At 43.7% G+C, this 18,069-nt stretch overlaps 1 protein-coding gene and 1 non-coding gene across 3 annotated transcripts; one reads left to right on the top strand and one right to left on the bottom strand.

Annotated features, from left to right (window-relative positions):
• Positions 1-543: 543 nt before the first annotated feature.
• Positions 544-17,767, bottom strand: LOC130876499 (histone H2A.V). 2 transcript variants are annotated; one of them, XM_057773069.1, is made up of 5 exons: positions 17,634-17,767; positions 13,174-13,251; positions 5,640-5,753; positions 1,931-2,060; positions 636-1,098 (listed from the first exon to the last, which is right to left on the bottom strand). In XM_057773069.1, exons 1-5 carry the CDS (start codon positions 17,634-17,636, stop codon positions 1,037-1,039), a joined length of 387 nt encoding a protein of 128 aa, XP_057629052.1. In that variant the 5' UTR covers positions 17,637-17,767; the 3' UTR covers positions 636-1,036. The 2 variants fall into 2 exon arrangements, with proteins under 2 accessions (XP_057629054.1, XP_057629052.1); XM_057773071.1 differs by lacking the exon at positions 5,640-5,753 and having other exon boundaries at positions 544-1,098.
• On the top strand, positions 2,414-2,536 carry LOC130876651 (small nucleolar RNA SNORA40). Its single transcript, XR_009057310.1, has one exon. It is a non-coding gene; the product is annotated as a small nucleolar RNA SNORA40 (small nucleolar RNA).
• Positions 17,768-18,069: the final 302 nt, after the last annotated feature.

The raw sequence follows: 18,069 nt of genomic DNA, 5'->3' as shown, positions 1-18,069 counted from the left end.
ACTCTGGGGCAGGAAGGTCGCGGCTCGGCTCCTAACTGCCCTATCTATGAGCTCAGTCACCTTCTCAGCAGGTCATTTGGTTCCTGGGGCAATAATGTTCCTTGGCCAGTGAAGCATAGGCACCACACATGGTAAGTGCGCAGGCAAGGATTCAACTCATTCCATTACCAGTTTTGATCCTGAATACATAATTTCCCCTTTGTCCTCCACCTCTGCAATGAAGATTTATCTCCTAATTGCTGGCATTAGTTCACAAAGATTTTCTTTCTTGGTTGCATGTAATAAAAATAACGGTATATTAGATTGTATCCAAGCTTCAACATGGTATACTACTTTCCAATTTTTAAGATTATTCTGAAAGACTAAATTTTTCTTCTTTTTCCTTTTTTTTTTGGCTTTCCGAGACAGGGTTTCTCTGAAGCTTTGGAACCTGTCCTGGAACTCACTCTGTAGACCAGGTTGCCCTTGGACTCAAGAGATCTGCCTGCCTCTGCCTTCCAAGTGCTGGGATTAAAGGCATGGGCCACCACCGCCTGGCATAAAAGACTAATTTGCAACTTAAAATTTTCAATGTCTGAGTAAAATTTTTTTTCTTTTAATCAAGTCTCTTGTAGTCCAGGTTGCCCTAGAACTCAGTATGTAGGCAAGGGTCACTATGAACTCTGAAGGTCCTGCCTACACCTCCCAGATGCTAGGGTTGATGTAGACAAAGCCATGCCCAGGTGTGAACAAAGTATTTCCAACACATCATGAAGAAATTCTGGGACAAATTAGTTTTGTAAAAAATGTTTTATCAATTCTATTTTTGTATAAAACACAAGGGAGAAACTTGGCCAATCAACACATGACCATGACCACAAGGAAAGGGACTTATCAAACTTCGCGAGTCTAAAAACATACAAATGTTTCTTTTATCTTGTCTACAGCAATTGTCTATGCTTTTCCACTGAACTGTTCTTAAAGTTTCCATACAATCCCACAGGTGTCCACTGTCCAGATACAGACAGTAACGGGGAGCAGGTGGTTAAATCACTTCCTAAGCAGTTTTCTGCTGTCCCTTCTTTCCAATCAGAGATTTGTGGATGTGCGGAATCACACCTAGAATGAAATTTAAGAAGTTTTGTTAGTACACTATGATAACATTCTGTATATTTTAATGCTTTAGTGCTAAAGTAAACAAGCAATTATACAAAGGATGAATTTAATCAAATCACCTTTCATATTTGGATCCTATTAAACCTACAGGAGCCCGGAAGCCGCTCTATAGGAATAGTAAGTGTAGCTAACTGCAGCCACTACAAGGTTCTGGAAGCACCTGGTAACTCCATCTTTACAGATGCTACAGAACACTTTTGTTTTTGTTTTTTTTTTGTTTTTTTTTTTTTTTGGTTTTTCGAGACAGGGTTTCTCTGTGGTTTTGGAGCCTGTCCTGGAACTAGCTCTTGTAGACCAGGCTGGTCTCAAACTCACAGAGATCCGCCTGCCTCTGCCTCCCAAGTGCTGGGATTAAAGGCGTGCGCCACCACCGCCCCGCGCTACAGAACACTTTGGTCCTGCCAAGACTATCCTAACAAGCAACGTCTCAGGACATGTTATTTCTCTAGCATAGTTCAAAATGTATGGGGCAGTACTTTAAATCTTAGGCTTGAAGTATCACAAAACTAAACAACAAACTAAAATAAAAATAGCACTGCCCCTGGCAAGGGGACAAATATTTACTCAGACCACTATGAGAAGAGGCCTAGAGGGTCCTGAGTTGTGGCTCAATTGTAGCATTTATGGGGACCCAGGTTCACCGCACCAACAGAACTGTAGTACACTTAACACTTGTGGACCTAAAAGTCATACAGTTCCTATTTAACCACTGATGCTGAGGATCACTGATCTGAAGGATGTTAATTAGAAATACTGTAGACTTAATAACACATACCGCCCCCAGCTATGGTAGCCTTGATGAGTGAATCCAGCTCTTCATCACCTCGGATTGCAAGCTGCAAGTGGCGTGGAGTGATGCGCTTCACTTTGAGATCCTTAGAAGCATTACCTGCCAACTCCAGCACCTTTAAAGCATCCATGAAATAACACAATTAAGGAAACAGTAGGTTTCCAATTGTAGGAGAACAACCTCTTTGTCACTGTATGTTTTTACAACACTCAATACCTCCCTCTGACTCCCCTCCTTGCACAGAGACACACGCAAAAAAAAATCCCCCCCGCCCCAAGACAGGGTTTCTCTGTGTAGCCTTGGCTGTCCTGGAACTCAGTCTGTAGACCAGGCTGGCCTTGTACTCAGAGATCCATCTGCCTTTGTCTCCAGAGTGCTGGGATTAAAGGCATGAAACATCACTGGTTGGTCAAAACTCCAAGGTTAAATACCTAGAATATGCTGACTTGTTTTAAAATGTATTTATATAACACCTGTGTGTTTGGCAAACTGGTGGATAAAGAAATAAAAGACAGGTGCAAAACTAAACCCCCTTTACAACCCAGAATTCATTTTTTATTCTGAGTTTTGATACTGGTAAGACATGACACTTATGACAGAACGACAATGGCACTGTACTAATCATGAGGCTGGATCTAAGAATAAAGGTGACAAGTTAAAAGCATAAAGAAACTAAAGCTGCAGGGCTTCCCACAAGCCACGCACCTACCCTCTCACTGAGCTGTACTGGAAGGCGGTCTAGTTCTACCCTAGAAACCCTGGCCAGCTGTGAGCGAAACATGTAGCTCAGTCACTTGTCGCTGGGTAGGACCACAAGTCTAATGCCAGCTGAGGCTGCCTACAAGGCTGTGTCAAAGAAACAAAGGACAGGACTGGAGAGGCGTCTCAGTGGCTAAGAACACTGGCTGCTCTTCCACAGGGCTCTGGTTCAATTCCTAACGCCCACATGGTGGATCATAACCATTCTTTTTTTTTTTTAAATTTATTTATGTATACTGTGTTCTGCCTGCATGTATGGCTGTAAGCCAGAAGCGGGCACCAGATCTCATTACAGATGGTTGTGAACCACCATGTGGCTTCAGTGATCAGTGCTCTTAACCTCTGAGCCATCTCTCCAACCCCCCATCATAACCATTAACTCCAGATCCAGAGTACCTGACACCCTCTTCTGGCTTCTGTGGACACTGAACGCAGGTGGTAAGCAAACATACAAGCAGGTAAAATACCCAAATACATAAAATAATAAAACAAAACACCCAAAGGGCTAGAGATGTAGATCAGTATAGAGGAGTTCCCTAACTCATAAGGTCTTGGGTTCAATCCCAAGAAAACGTAGCTGAATCCCAAATAGGAATGTAGAAAGACCTCCATGGGGTGAGCTGTAACTCTACATGCCACAGCACTAGTAAAGGAAAACGCATATCTTCCTAGAGCCTGTAGTAAAAACCTGGAATAGGATCAAAGAAAGTGTCTCAATTAACAGCAAAATGCCCCCATGAAACCTTTGACTCGTAACATAGCAAAGCTCAAACTACCCATAAAGCAGAGTTTAATCTTGAACAGGGAGGGCGATGAAACTATGGCAGTGTGATCACTAATGCACATTACAGTCACATTTCTCAGCTTTGTTCCCTAGCACATCTTCCCCATTACGAATCTTCTGCTTGGGTTGGAGAGATGGCTCAGCAGTTAAGAGCACAGGCTGCTCTTCCAGAGGTCCTGAGTCCAATTCCCAGCAACCACATGGTGGCTCACAACCATCTGTAATGAGATCTGGTGTCCTCTTCTGGCCTGCAGGCATACATGCAGACAGAACACTATATACATAATAATTAAATTTTAAACAAAAAACAAAAAAAAAAATCTTCTACATGGCTTGGCTGTCTCTAGCACCTGACTTGCCTGCTACTCAAATTGGGGTTTGGAATGTAGTTGCCAACATTTCATGCCTTCCTGTGCATTTTCCAGGGGAGGTCTTGAGACGGGGAGAGAAGATCCAGAATCCTCATATTAAGAAATCTTGCCAAGCCAGGTGTTGGCAGCGCACGCCTTTAATTTCAGCACTTGGGAGGCAGAGGCAGGTGGATCTCTGTGAGTTCAAGTTCCAGGACTGGCTACAAAGCTACACAGAGAAACCCTGTCTTGAAAAAAACCAACCAACCAACAAACCAGTCTTACCAAAATAACTTATTTAACTGAAATGTGAAGCTCACTTATGAGCACGACGGAAGGGCTGTTGACTCTGCTACGTACTAGATCCAAAGGTTTTTGATTTTAACAACAGAGCAAGTTGTTAGTTTTGGGGCAGGGACTCTCTAGATAGCTGAGGATGGCCCCAAATTCACAACCTTCCTATCTAGGATCACAAGCATATGCCACCATGCCTGGCCATATTCTATTACGAATCTTCATAAACTAAGAAGGCATGTTGTAACTTCAAGAGTAGTGTCCCTAGTTTACTTTTTAAAGAAAGAGTTATCATATACCCCTGGATGGCCTTAAATTCACTATGTAGCTAAGATGACTTGAGTTCTTGATCCTCCTGACTCCACTATCCCCAGTTTATGGGGTGTTGGGAAACAATTCCAGGGCTTCATGTGTGCAAGGCAAGGAGCCTCGAACACTGCTAAATGTCTAACATATGTATCTCACAGTTCACTTAATTACAAAGTATTTCTTTATCATGGCTCTGAAAAATGTGGTTTGCTTGCCCTCACTTAAATATAAACAAACAGAAACCAAGCATACCAGGACTCCAACTGGCAGAGCACGCCTCTAATCCCAGCACTCGGGAGGCAGAGGCAGGCAGATCTCTGTGAGTTCGAGACCAGCCTGATCTACAGAGGGAGTTCCAGGACAGGCTCCAAAGCTATAGAGAAGTCTTATCTCAGGAGAAAAATAAAAAACAAACAAACAAACAAACAATTGGCAGAGTGATGATGTCTGGCCTAGTCTCTACAGAATTCCGATCAGCCAGTCACCTGTCTCTGCCAAGCCAAATCAACAAACGAAAAAACTCCCCACACTAAGCAGAACACAGAGTAAGTTCTAGGCCAGCATGAGTTGCTGTCTCAAAAAAGCAAAACAGAAGAAAAGGAAGCAGCCAGTGTGGTGGTCTACTTCTGCTACCCAGCACTGGTGGGAGGCGGGGGTGGGGCGGGGGGCAGGAGGATGGGGTCAGACAAAAGGAACAAAAGTTCATGGTCACCCTCTGGCATGCTGGAGTTTGGAACCAGACTAGGCAATATGAGGCTCAAAAGAAAAAAACAAAAAAAACAAAAAAAAGAGTGCACTAATCTCTTTAGAAGTATTCTCAGGCCGGGTGGTGGCACACACCTTTAATCCCAGCACTTGGGAGGTGGATCTCAGTTAGTTCGAAGCCTGGTCTACAAAGTAAGTTCCAGGATAGCTAAGACAGTTACATAGAAAACACCCCCAGCCCAAAAAATTGTGTGTGCGTGGTGCGATTGGGAGCTCTTCCAGAGGACCCCACGTTCAATTCCCAGCACCCACATGGCAGCTCGCAACTATCTATGGTTCCTGTTCCAGGGGATCTGACAACTTCAAACAGACATACATACAGGCAAACACCAATGTACATAAAATACAAATCAAAAATGTGTTCTCCATGGCAGTCGCAGCCATTTAGTTTAGAGTAACCCTTTGGATCCCCACGTGACATCTCTCCACAAACCTCAGCCGTGAGGTACTCCAGAATGGCGGCACTGTACACAGCAGCAGTGGCTCCCACCCGTCCATGGCTTGTGGTGCGAGTCTTCAAGTGTCTGTGGATCCGGCCCACAGGAAACTGAAAAAGAGACGTCTTTCTTGTTGGGAGGCACTGCAGTGCTTGAGTGTAACTGAAGGCTTACCCCTGTTACGGGCAAATTTACTCGGTAGTTAATGGTCCTAGCGCCTATATGGATGTGCTGCTACTTAGCACCAAATCTTCAATTTTTGAGCAACACAGATCACTGTAAAAATGAGTATACTATGCTGTTATCAATTACATGTTCAATACGGCCCAATAATCACAATTGTATCTGATCAATTTTCACATAAAAGTCACATGACTTTCAACCTTCACCCACTAGTCTCCTCTGACCCTAACACTGTTCTTCTTCAATTTTATTTTATTTTATTTATTTATCTTGGTTTTTCGAGACAGGTTTTCTCTGTAGTTTTTTTTTTTTTTTTTTTTTGATTTTCGAGACAGGGTTTCTCCATAGCTTTTGGTTCCTGTCCTGGAACTAGCTCTTGTAGTCCAGGCTGGCCTCGAACTCACAAAGATCCGCCTGCCTCTGCCTCTCAAGTGCTGGGATTAAAGGTGTGTGCCAGCACCGCCCGGCCAAGATCTCATTCTTAAGGACTGTCTCCAGAAGCAATTATAATTTTAAGAGCACAATCAATGCCTTATTTCTATTTTGTAATGTTAGTAAGGTGTGCTGTCTGGCATGTAGCAAGACAGCCAAACTACCTCTTACTGAGCTTTAGAGACCACAAAGAACTGTATTTTTTTAAAAAAAGATTTATTTATTTATTATGTATACAACATTCCTTCCATGTAATTTTGCATGCCAGAAGAGGGCACCAGATCTCATTTATAGAGGGCTGTGAGCCACCATGTGGTTGCTGGGAATTGAACTCAGGACCTCTAGAAAGAGGAATCAGTGCTCTTAACCTCTGAGCCATCTCTCCAGCCCAAAGAACTGTATTTTAAACTTATTTTATGTGTATGGGTGTATAACATGTGAGCCTAGCTCCTTCAAAGGCCACTGGATCCCCTAAAACTGTAGGACAGTTGTGATCTCCCATATGGGTGCTTGGAATCAAACCAGGATCTTCTGGAAGAAGTCAGTTCTCTTAACAGTTGAGCCTTTCTCCTGCCCTATAATGAGGCCTTTAAGACAATGTTTTAGGAAGGGTAGGTTGTGCATGGTGCACACCTTCGATCTCATCCCTGGGAAGCAGAAGCAGGCAGACTTCTGAGTTTGAGGCTAGCCTAGTCTACAAAGCAACAAAGCAAGTTCCAGGATAGCCAGTACTACACAGTGAAACACTGTCTCAAAAAAAAAAAAAAAAAGAGGAGACAGGGCCTTGCTAAGTTTTCAGGCAGATGCCAAGCGATTCTTTGTACAGGACCATGCATACCTCTTTTTATTTATTTATTTATTTATTTATTTATTTATTTATTTATTTACTTACTTACTTACTTACTTACTTACTTATTTTGGTTTTTCGAGACAGGGTTTCTCTGTGGTTTTGGCGATTCTTTGTACAGGACCATGCATACCTCTTTTTTATTCATTCATTCATTCATTCATTCATTCATTTATTTATTTATTTTGGTTTTTCGAGACAGGGTTTCTCTGTGGTTTTGGAGCCTGTCCTGGAACTAGCTCTTGTAGACCAGGCTGGTCTCGAACTCACAGAGATCCTCCTGCCTCTGCCTCCCAAGTGCTGGGATTAAAGGCGTGCACCACCACCACCCGGCCCACGCATACCTCTTAAAACAACTTAGTGGCTGGCATACAACTGGAATCTAGCACTGGAAAGAGAAGACATTAGGATCACAAGCTTGAGGACACTGTCCCCTGTCTACAAACACTGGTTCCTAAACAAAACAAATAAAAAATATTTTGACCCTTTTGGATGTCAGTGTGGCGATTTTGCAGAAAACTAGGAAACAACCTTCCTCAAGACCCAATAATACCATTTTAGGTATATATCCAAAGGATGCTCAATCGTGCCACAAGGACATGTGCTCAACTATGTTTATACAGCATTGTTTGTCATAGCCAGAACCTGGAAACAATCTAAATGCCCTTCAACCAAAGAATGGATAAGGAAAATGTGGTACATTTACACAATGGAGTACTACACAGCAGAAAAAAATAACGACATCTTGAACTTTGCAGGAAAATGGGTGAAGCTAGAAAACATCATTTTGAGTGAGGTAACCCAAACCCAGAAAGACAATTATCACATATACTCACTCATAAGTGGTTTTTAAACATAAAGCAAAGAAAACCAACCCACAAATTACAATCCCAGAGAACCTAGACAACAATGAGGACCCTAAGAGATACATACATAGATCTAATCTATATGGGAACTAGAAAAAGACAAGATCTTGTGAGTAAATTGGGAGCATGGGGACCTTGGGAGAGGGTTGAAGGGGAGGAGAGAGGCAGGGAAGGAGTAGAGAAAAATGTAGAGCTCAATAAAAATCAATTAAAAAAAAGAAAAGAAAAATACAAAAAAATTTTTGAAAGGGACCATCATTGTTCTTGTGTTTCTTATTCTTTTGGACTAGGAATCTCATCCACAGCACTAATTTTTAAAAAATATTTATTTATTTGTTTACTTATTTATTTATTTACTTATTATGTATACAATATTCTGTCTGTGTGTATGCCTGCAGGCCAGAAGAGGGCACCAGACCCCACTACAGATGGTTGTGAGCCACCATGTGGTTGCTGGGAGTTGAACTCAGAACCTTTGAAAGAGCAGGCAATACTCTTAACCTCTGAGTCATCTCTCCAGCCCCCACAGGACTAATTTTTCATAAATGATCTAAAACTAGTTAATTTTGTGTAGGACAACCTTTACAAAACTGGCCTTATTTCTGCTTTTAACTATTTTAATATGCATTTCAATAAACTTTGCAGTAACTAGTGCATCACATCTACCTTACAGCACACTCACACACCATAATCCTCTATTAGATTAGAAAATTCTAAGTCCCCTCAACACCTCCAATTTTTCAAGACAGGGTTTCTCTATAGCTTTGGAGCTTGTCTTGTAGACCAGGCTGATCTTGAACTCATAGAGATCCACCTGCCTCTGCCTCTCGAGTGCTGGGATTAAAAGAAAGTTACAATCTTAGAGAAAACTTTTTTGGTGGGACAGGGGAGGGGCTTCATTCTCTACCTCTTCCCATCTACTGCTCATACTTCTTTTTTGTAGCTCTAGAGACTGAACCTGGAGTCTGACAACATCCTGGACAAGTGCTTTACTGCTAAAGTGATATCCTTTCTTTGTACTTTTTCTTTGATCTTGCTATACAGTGTGCAGTGTGTGGGCTGGCCTCCAATTTGCAGAAATCTGAGATTACAAGCTTTGTACCACACCTCAGACTCGCTATTTTCTGAGGCAGAGTATGGCTAAGCTGTCCGCGCTTAGCATAGTCTTTAACACACTATGTAGCCCAGATTGGCCTTGAATTTGTGATCCTACTGCCTCAGCCTCCAGAGCAGCTACTATCACAGGCAATGCTAGACTCCCTCAGTTACACGGATTATTTTTAAAACAAAGCCATGCTCATTTTCTTTTCTTTTTTTTTTTTTTTTTTTTTTTTTTGGTTTTTCGAGACAGGGCTTCTCTGTAGCTTTGGAGCCTGTCCTGGAACTCCCTTTGTAGACCAGGCTGGCCTCGAACTCACAGAGATCCGCCTGCCTCTGCCTCCCAAGTGCTGCTCATTTTATTTTCAAAAGTTTGTGTGGCCTGGCGTTGGTGGCACACGCCTTTAATCCCAGCACTCGGGAGGCAGAGGCAGGCGAATCTCTGTGAGTTCAAGTCCAGCCTGGTCTACAAGAGCTAGTTCCAGGACAGGCTCCAAAGCCACAGAGAAACCCTGTCTAGAAAAACAACAACAAAAAAAAAGTTTGTGTGTCCAGGCATTTTGCCTTGTATGTATGTCTGCATACCATTTGCAGGCCCAATCCCCTGAGCTAGAGTTACAGACATGGTACTTGCCATTGGAGTGGAAGAACACTCAGTGCTCTTAACTACTGAGTTCTCTCTCTAACTCCTACATGAACTCACCCCCCCCCCCACCAAAACAGGGTTTCTTTGTTTGGCCCTGGCTGTCCTGGAACTTTTCCTGTAGACTAGGCTGGCCTTGAGCTCAGAGATTCACTCATCTCTGTGAATCCCAAGTGCTAGGATGCATGCATGCATGATTTTTAATCCTTTAAACCACTAAAATATTTATCTTATTTTTTGTTTTTTCAAGACAGGGTTTCTCTGTGTAACAGTCCTGGCTATCCTAGAACTTGCTTTATAGACCAGGCTGGACTTGAACTCACCGAGATCTGCCTGCCTCTGCCTCCTGAGTGCTGGGATTAAAGGTGTGCGCCATCACCACATGGCATATTTATCTTACAATACTTTATTACATTTATTTGTGTCTATGTACTAGGGAGGCCAGAAGAGGGCACTGAATCCCCAGGAGCTGGAGCTACAGACTAAGGTAAGAGATGCCCAAATGAGCTGGAGCTACAGACTAAGGTAAGAGATGCCCAAATGAGAGCAGGGAACCTCTTTAGTCCTCTAGAAGAGGAGAGAGTGCTCTTGATTGCTGAGCCATCTCTCCAGGCTCCACTTATTTATTTGTGTGTAAGTCAGAGGACAACTTGACGAAATTGGATATCTCCTTCCATCATTTGGGTCTGGAGGCATTTGGAGGTAAATGCCTTTATATGCTGGTCCATCTCACCAACCCTTTTCTTCTTCTCCCCTGCGCCAAGCCCTTTATTTATTAAACCAATGCAACAATCTTCACTGCTTAAATACACCTGAAATAAATTATGAGACTTTAAGTAGTGCCCTAAAATACACAATGCTTTAAAAGCTAAGTTCCAGCCGGGCGGTGGTGGCGCACGCCTTTAATCCCAGCACTCGGGAGGCAGAGGCAGGCGGATCTCTGTGAGTTCGAGACCAGCCTGGTCTACAGAGCTATTTCCAGGACAGGCTCCAAAGCCACAGAGAAACCCTGTCTCGAAAAACCAAAAAAAAATAAAAAATAAAAAAAAAAATAAAAGCTAAGTTCCTGAACTTTAAAGACGGCCCAGCAGTTGGAGCACACATTGCCCTTACAGAGGATCTGGATTTGGTTTCCAACACCTTCATGATAGTTCACTTCAGTTCCAGGAGTTCCAATGCTTTCTTTGGACCCCCACACATGATGCAAATGCAAGCAGGCAAAACAATCATACACATAAAATTAAAATAAAAACAGCTAAGCGGGGGTGGCACACATCTTTTATCCCAGCACTCAGAAAGCAGAGGCAAGTAGATCTCTCAGTTTGGGTCCAGCCTGGTCTATAGAGCGAGTTCCAGGACAGACACGGCTACACAGAGAAACCCTGTATCAAACAAACAAGCAATACCCCCAAAACAAAGAAAACATAATGAACTTAAGTTCCTCTCCCCTTTCCTTCTGTGTCACAGAGATTCTGTAACCCACTTGTTGAAACTGCCATAAGAAACATGATTTGCTGTTGTGGTGAGCACACCTGAGGCAGAAGGCTGACATGGCCACAAAGGGAAGCTATAAAAAAAACACACACACACAACATCACATAGCATGGACTTCCAATTTCCCACTTAAAAACTATTTATGAGCCGGGCGGTGGTGGCGCACGCCTTTAATCCCAGCACTCGGGAGGCAGAGACAGGCGGATCTCTGGGAGTTCAAGTCCAGCCTGGTCTACAAGAGCTAGTTCCAGGACAGGCTCCAAAACCACAGAGAAACCCTGTCTTGAAAAAAATCAAAAAACCAAACCAAACCAAACAAACAATTTATGTATTTATGTATGAGTGTGGACATGCTTTACACACACACACACACATGCGCGCGCGTCAGAAGATAACATACTGGAGTTGGTTTCCTCCTTCCACTGTGTGGGTCCTGAGAACTGAACTCAGGTCAGGTCGCAAGGCTTAATGGTGATGCTCTTCCCATTGAGCAACCCTGTGGGTTCCTAATATTCCCTATAAAAAGGGTTTTGTGGGGCTGGAGGCATGGCTCAATGGTAAAGAGCATGTGCTCTCACAGAGATCTGCCTGCCTCCACCTCCTGAGTGCTGGGATTAAAGGCGTGCGCCACCAGCGCCCGGCGGGTTTCATTATTATTTTTAATGATGTATTTATCTTTTAGCAGGTGGTGGTTAAAGGTGCATATCTTGAAAACCAGCACTTGGAAGGCAGAATCAGGCCTCTGAGTTTGAGGCCAGCCTGGTCTACAGAGTGAGTTTCAGGACTGTCAGGGCTACACAGAGAAACCCCATCTTGAAAAACAAAAATCAAAAAAAACAAACAAAAAATTACACACCTTTATTTTTGTGTATATGAATGTTTTGCCTGCATTGATGTCTATTTACCACATGTGTGCCTGGTGCCCAAAGAGGCCAGAAGAAGACCTAACCCCCTTGGAAATGGAGTTACAGATGGTTGTGAGTTACCATGTAGGTTATGGGAATCAACTCTGGTCCTCTAGAACAGCAAATGCTCTTCATCACTGAGCCAACACTCCAGCTCCCCATTTCACCCCTCTTTTTTGAAACAGGATTTCTCTGTATAACAGCGCTGGCTGTCCTGAAACTCACAGAGATCGGCCCTCGCGAGTGCTGGGATTAAAGGCGTGTGCCACCATCCCTGGCTCCTCCAGTCCCTTTTGAAGCATTCCTTATGTGCAGGGAATAATTTTTACTCACCTAGAAAACTCTGTCTGTAGGTTAACATTATAATAATTCACATACATGAAATTTGAGAATACTTAGGAGTTTAGAACATATTTCTCTGACTACAGTGGAGGTCTTTTGGGAAATATTCAGAGAACAGTCCAATAATCCAATACTGGTCTCTAGTCTATCCTGTCCTGAAAGTCAATGAGCCACTACAAACATTCTCAGAAGGAAAACCAGAGTATACACACTCTTAAGTTTATAAGAATGAAGAACATAGTTATAATCTTGAGAAACCAGGCATTTAAAAAGAGGTTTACGCCGGGCGGTGGTGGCGCACGCCTTTAGTCCCAGCACTCGGGAGGCAGAGGCAGGCGGATCTCTGTGAGTTCGAGACCAGCCTGGTCTCTAAGCATACGCGGGTCTGTGTGGGCATGAGCTGTGTGAGATCCCCGATCAGGTGTCACAGGCAGCTGTTCTACAAGAGCAGCTCACATTCTTAACTGTTAATTCTGCTTCCCAGGCCCAAGAACAGATATTAATAGAGGGGAAAAAAATTAACAAATTTGTTAAGACATCCTATTCTCTTATAAAATACAAACTAATGGCTTACTTTATAATTCAAGTCTTAACTAGTTACTCTCATATTCAAGGTGTATTATAAAAAAAGGACATTTCGGCAATCAATAAACCATCTCTGGGTCATGAATTACAAAAGTAAAGAAAACAACAAACTGACAGAATGGATTTATTCATTACCTGCAGCCCAGCTCTCTGTGAGCGGGACACTGCCTTAGCCTTGGCTTTCCCACTGTCTTTCCCAGCTTTGCCTCCAGCCTAGAAGAAAACAATTTGGAGTTGAAAATGTTAATGCAAAAAAGTCACAAAACAATACTTTAGGTAAAAATTTCTTCCTTCCTTTCTCTTTCTCTCTCTCTTTTTTTGGTTTTTTGAGACAGGGTTTCTCAGTAGCTCTGGAGCCTGTCCTGAAACCCGCTCTGTAGACCAGGCTGGCCTCGAACTCACAGAGATCCTCCTGCCTCTGCCTCTAGAGTGCTGAGATTAAAAGCGTGCACCCCCACTGCCCAACTACGTAAAAATTTCTTATAAAAACGTAAGATATTTAGGTGATTTGCTGCCTCACTGTAAATATATATATTACCTTTTATTAACACATTAAAAACCAATCACTAACACATATTTAAAGTTTAAGTTATTTATAAATCTGACAAATTTCTGACTGACATTAAGTTTCATGAATTTCAGAAACATTTAGCTTTTCTTTTTTTCCCTATTTTTTTCAAGACAGGGTTTCTCTGTAGCTTTGGAGCCTGTCCTGGAACTAGCTCTTGTAGACTAGGCTGGTCTTGAACTCACAGAGATCTGCCTGTCTTACGAGTGCTGGGATTAAAGGTGCATGCCACCATCGCCCAGCAACTTTTAACTTTTCAAAAAGATCAGCATAACATTATTTCCATAGAAAATTGAGAATTTATCTTTTCTGGGAGGAAGAACAACCATGTTATCAAAAATTAGGCTAACTAAACACTGAAAAAAGAGAATGAAGTTCCTCAGGACCCAGCCAGTCCATTTCTAGTTACAGACCCCAAACAAGTCATGACTGAAATGGGTACTTACTTGTACAGCTCTGTTCACGACAACATTATTACAGCAGCCAAATATACAGAATCAGTCACATGTAATGGACTGAGTTGAAGGCTTCATTCTCAAATATTAGCACCCTTTAGGTGGTGAGACAGAAATGAAGGTTGTTGGTCACTGGTGTATGTCCTTACAGAGTGCATTATAATTGGCTGTTTCCTGGCAAGCCATGAAGTACACACTCTTGCTACCATAATGCTTTGCCCAAGAGTATGGGGCCAACTGAGGCCCAAACTCATCTGAAATCATGAGCCATTCTGTTTGTGAGTATGCCTTCAGGCCTGAAGAGGGCACCAGACCCCATTACAGATGGTTGTGAGCCATCATGTGGTTGCTGGGAATTGAACTCAGGACCTTTGGAAGAGCAGGCAATGCTCTTAACCTCTGAGCCATCTCTCCAGCCCCTTTTTCGGTTTTTCGAGACAGGGTTTCTCTGTGTAGTCCTGGTTATCCTGCTGGAACTCTCTCTGTAGGCTAGGCTGGCCTCAACTCATGGAAATCTGCCTGACTCTATGTCCGAATGCTGGGCACCATTATAGCCTAGCAGTTTTTCCTTTTTAAAACCTTTTTGTCAAGTATCTGGTCAAGGCGATGAGAAAAGTAATAAAGAAACTTAGTACTAAGAGTGGGGTTGTTGTCATGACTAAACTTGACTTATGGCTTTTAGGCTTTTGGAACTGATTTACAGGAGGAATGTGGAAGAGTTTGGAGATATGGGCTATAGAAGCTCTGGGATGCTATAAGAACTCAACTAGCAATTCTGCATTTAAAAATACAGAACACAGATGATACAGAGATTCAGATAGAACAAAGACTATTGGGAAGTGGTGTAAGGGCCACTCATTATTATATTTGTCTATATTTTGTGGGAAGCTGGTCACAGCAGTGAATTTAGGGAGGGGATTTCAAGACTGTGGAACACCCAAGCTTTGGCGTTACCATTTCTAGCTGCTGTGAGCAAAGATCAGGAGTGCAAAGCTTAGCACTTTTTAAAATCAATATTGTAGCTGGGTGGTGGTAGGACACACCTCTAATTCTAGCCCTCGGGAGGCAAAGGCAGATCTATATGAGTTAGAGGCCAGCCTGGTCTACAGAGTGAGTTCCAGGGCAGTCAGGGCTACACAGGGAAACCCTGCCTTGAAAAACCAAACCAAAGAAAAAAAAATTAAAAAAAAAAACAGTAAGCTGCTATTTACCCTGATCTCCCAAACCACATATAATCAACTTTAAATAAAAAATCGCTGACGACTGAAAAAGAGAAAATATGTAAAAACTGGGCTATGGAGCTGGCTCAGCAGGTACAGGTAACCAGCATGAACCTTACCACCTCGGCTTGAGCCTGAGACTCACTGGTGGAATGAGGACAGACTTCGGCAAGCTGTCCTCTGACCTCATAAGCCCACCCTTACATATACACAATGAATACAAACTTTGGCTGGGTTTAAAGAGTTTATTCCAAAATACACATACATAAATAAAAACGTTTATTCATGGGAAAGGAACATACTGAAATAGATTTTCGCCTTGAAAACTGGATACTTTGCTGCTACTCTAATAGACCACTTTTATTTCCCGTCAAATTATTTTCTTTTTTCTTAACCAAGGACAACCAATGCCATCAGTATATTTTTTTCTCTTAAATTAATGCTTATGTATTTTTGGGTAGATATTGAAAACCTATCACTACAATGTGAGAAAGAAAAACTAACCGGGATCATAAAAACCAACCGCCTGAGGCCGGGCGGAGGTGGCCCACACCTTTAATCCCAGCACTCGGGAGGCAGAGACAGGTTAATCTCTGTAAATTCGAGGCCAGCCTGGTCTACAAGAGCTGGTTCCAGGACAGGTTCCAAGGCACCAAAGCTATACAGAGAAACCCTGTCTTGAAACACAAACAAACAAAAACTCATAACTGCCTGAGCAGATTAACTTCTGTACAAACAAGTAATTCCTGCAGTCACCATACAATCACAGCTGACAGAACTTTTCTAATTTGAGGTCTGAGAATTTTACAGTCCAAACTTGGCTACTTTCCACTGGCCAATCTGTTTATAGTCATCTACTAAACACCTCACATGTCATCAACATGAGACAAATTACATTACTTGTCAGATGAGAAATGATAGCCTGGGGTTGGCTTTAACTTTGAAGTCAGCCGCACCTGTTGAAGGTACCCGTGAAGATGTAGGTGAAAATCAAAGTACTAAGACGGGATGTGATAATGGACTTCCTAATAGGTTTGCTTAGGAGACATTGAAACAAATCAGATTTAGCTAAAGGAGCACTGCCTCCAAAAGAACTCAAAGATAGGCAGTGCAGTTAAGGCTAACCGTGCCTGTTCCTGATAAGGGGAATTGAGGATGCTAGGATACAGTAGTTTATTCACCGGGACTGACCCAGCCAGTTAGACTCCATTCCCACGGCAAAGAAGACAGCACCGATTTATGACCAGCAGTTACGCCCAGATTCCCACACCCAAACCCAAATCAAGGCGGCAGGCAGCACAGGGTCACAAGCATCATTAAGTCCTAGTCTGCCATTTACTCCCCAGAACTCTTATCAGGGAAAACATAATTCTGTCAGGTGGGAAAGATGACCCAGGAAACGACTATTTGAAAAAGAAGAACAACAATGGCATACTTACAATAATCCTGGTAATATGTAGTATTTTTTGCTGTGTAAATCTCCTATCTGCCTAAGTGGCCAGACTTGCAATCTCCTGCCTCTGTTTTAATTGTTCGAAGTGTAACCTGGGACCCGAAACCGAAAAGAGATTTCAGGATGACAGTGTCTGTGGAATGCACAAGCCTAAAATGTACATAAATTAGAGCTCCTGATGAAGGCTGGCTGTTGCTTGGGTGTTAACCCAGCCGGACATGCATTATTAAATAGTTTTTCCTTAATTAATCTCTTACGTGTGTGGACAGACTCATTATTGGGAAGGCATGTTATTTCTTTAACAGTGAGAGGATACTTAAGACAGGAATACCGACATCAATACAATTCCACAATTGAGAGCGTCATTCCCTCTAACAATTTTGACGCAACGCACAGGTTTCCGTTGCTTTTAGCACTTTCTCCTTCCCCTGAATTTAGAATGGTGCTAAAGTTTTATTCACTTTCGTTTCTAAAAATCCGCTTTCAACTAGATCCGAACTGCAGAATGAAAAGATACTTTCAGATGAAGCCCTGTAAATAAACTGTTGCCTTTAAAGAAGTGGGAGCATAATCCGGTGACCGCTTCAAGCCGGTGCAAACCGCGCACCGACCGAGCGGTACCGGTGGGCAGGGTCAGAACTCCTCCGATCCTCCGCAGGGACATTACGTAACCCGGCGCCGGAGACTCAGCACTGGCCCGGCGGCGGCGGGTCCTCCTCCCGGCGCCGCTGAACCCGCCCCTGCTTCTGCCTCCCGCGTCCGGCGCGGCCCCTCAGGCGGAGTCCGGCCCCGGCGGGCGCTCCCGCTCGGCTGCGCGACACCGCCCACTCCCAGCGCCACAGGTGGAGGCGCCGCCCGGGGCTTCCGTGCGCCTACTCCCCGCGCCGCCCCGCACTCACCATGGTCTCGGCCGCGCGACGCCCACTGCCGCCCCGCGCCGCCGCCGCCGCTCTCGCAGCTAGACCACCGCTGCAGGAGCCGGACAATGCCCCCGGTCCGCCTCGCGCCGCCGCCACCAATAACCGCTCGTGTTGTTCATTTGAACCTCGGCGGCGGACCAATGGGACGCTTCCTTCTAGCCGGAACTCCGCCCTCTCGGCACCGCCTCCCCAACGGCTGTTTGTTTTTGCACACGGCACTTGGAGGCGGGGCCTCCAACCCCAACATTGACGCGTTCTCCACCTGTCTCCTTGCGCCGAGTCTGATGAACAGAAGAACGAACCAATGGGAGAGGAGAAAAACCAATGAAAACATTGCCGGCCGCGCCGGAGGCGGGAATCTGGGAACAACAGCGGGGTGAGCCAACGGACTGGAGTGATACGGGCCCCTGTGCCT

The sequence above is a fragment of the Chionomys nivalis genome, chromosome 6, assembly GCF_950005125.1.
Source record: "Chionomys nivalis chromosome 6, mChiNiv1.1, whole genome shotgun sequence".
Taxonomy (NCBI): domain Eukaryota; kingdom Metazoa; phylum Chordata; class Mammalia; order Rodentia; family Cricetidae; genus Chionomys; species Chionomys nivalis.
This window is presented reverse-complemented; position numbering and strand designations above follow the sequence as displayed.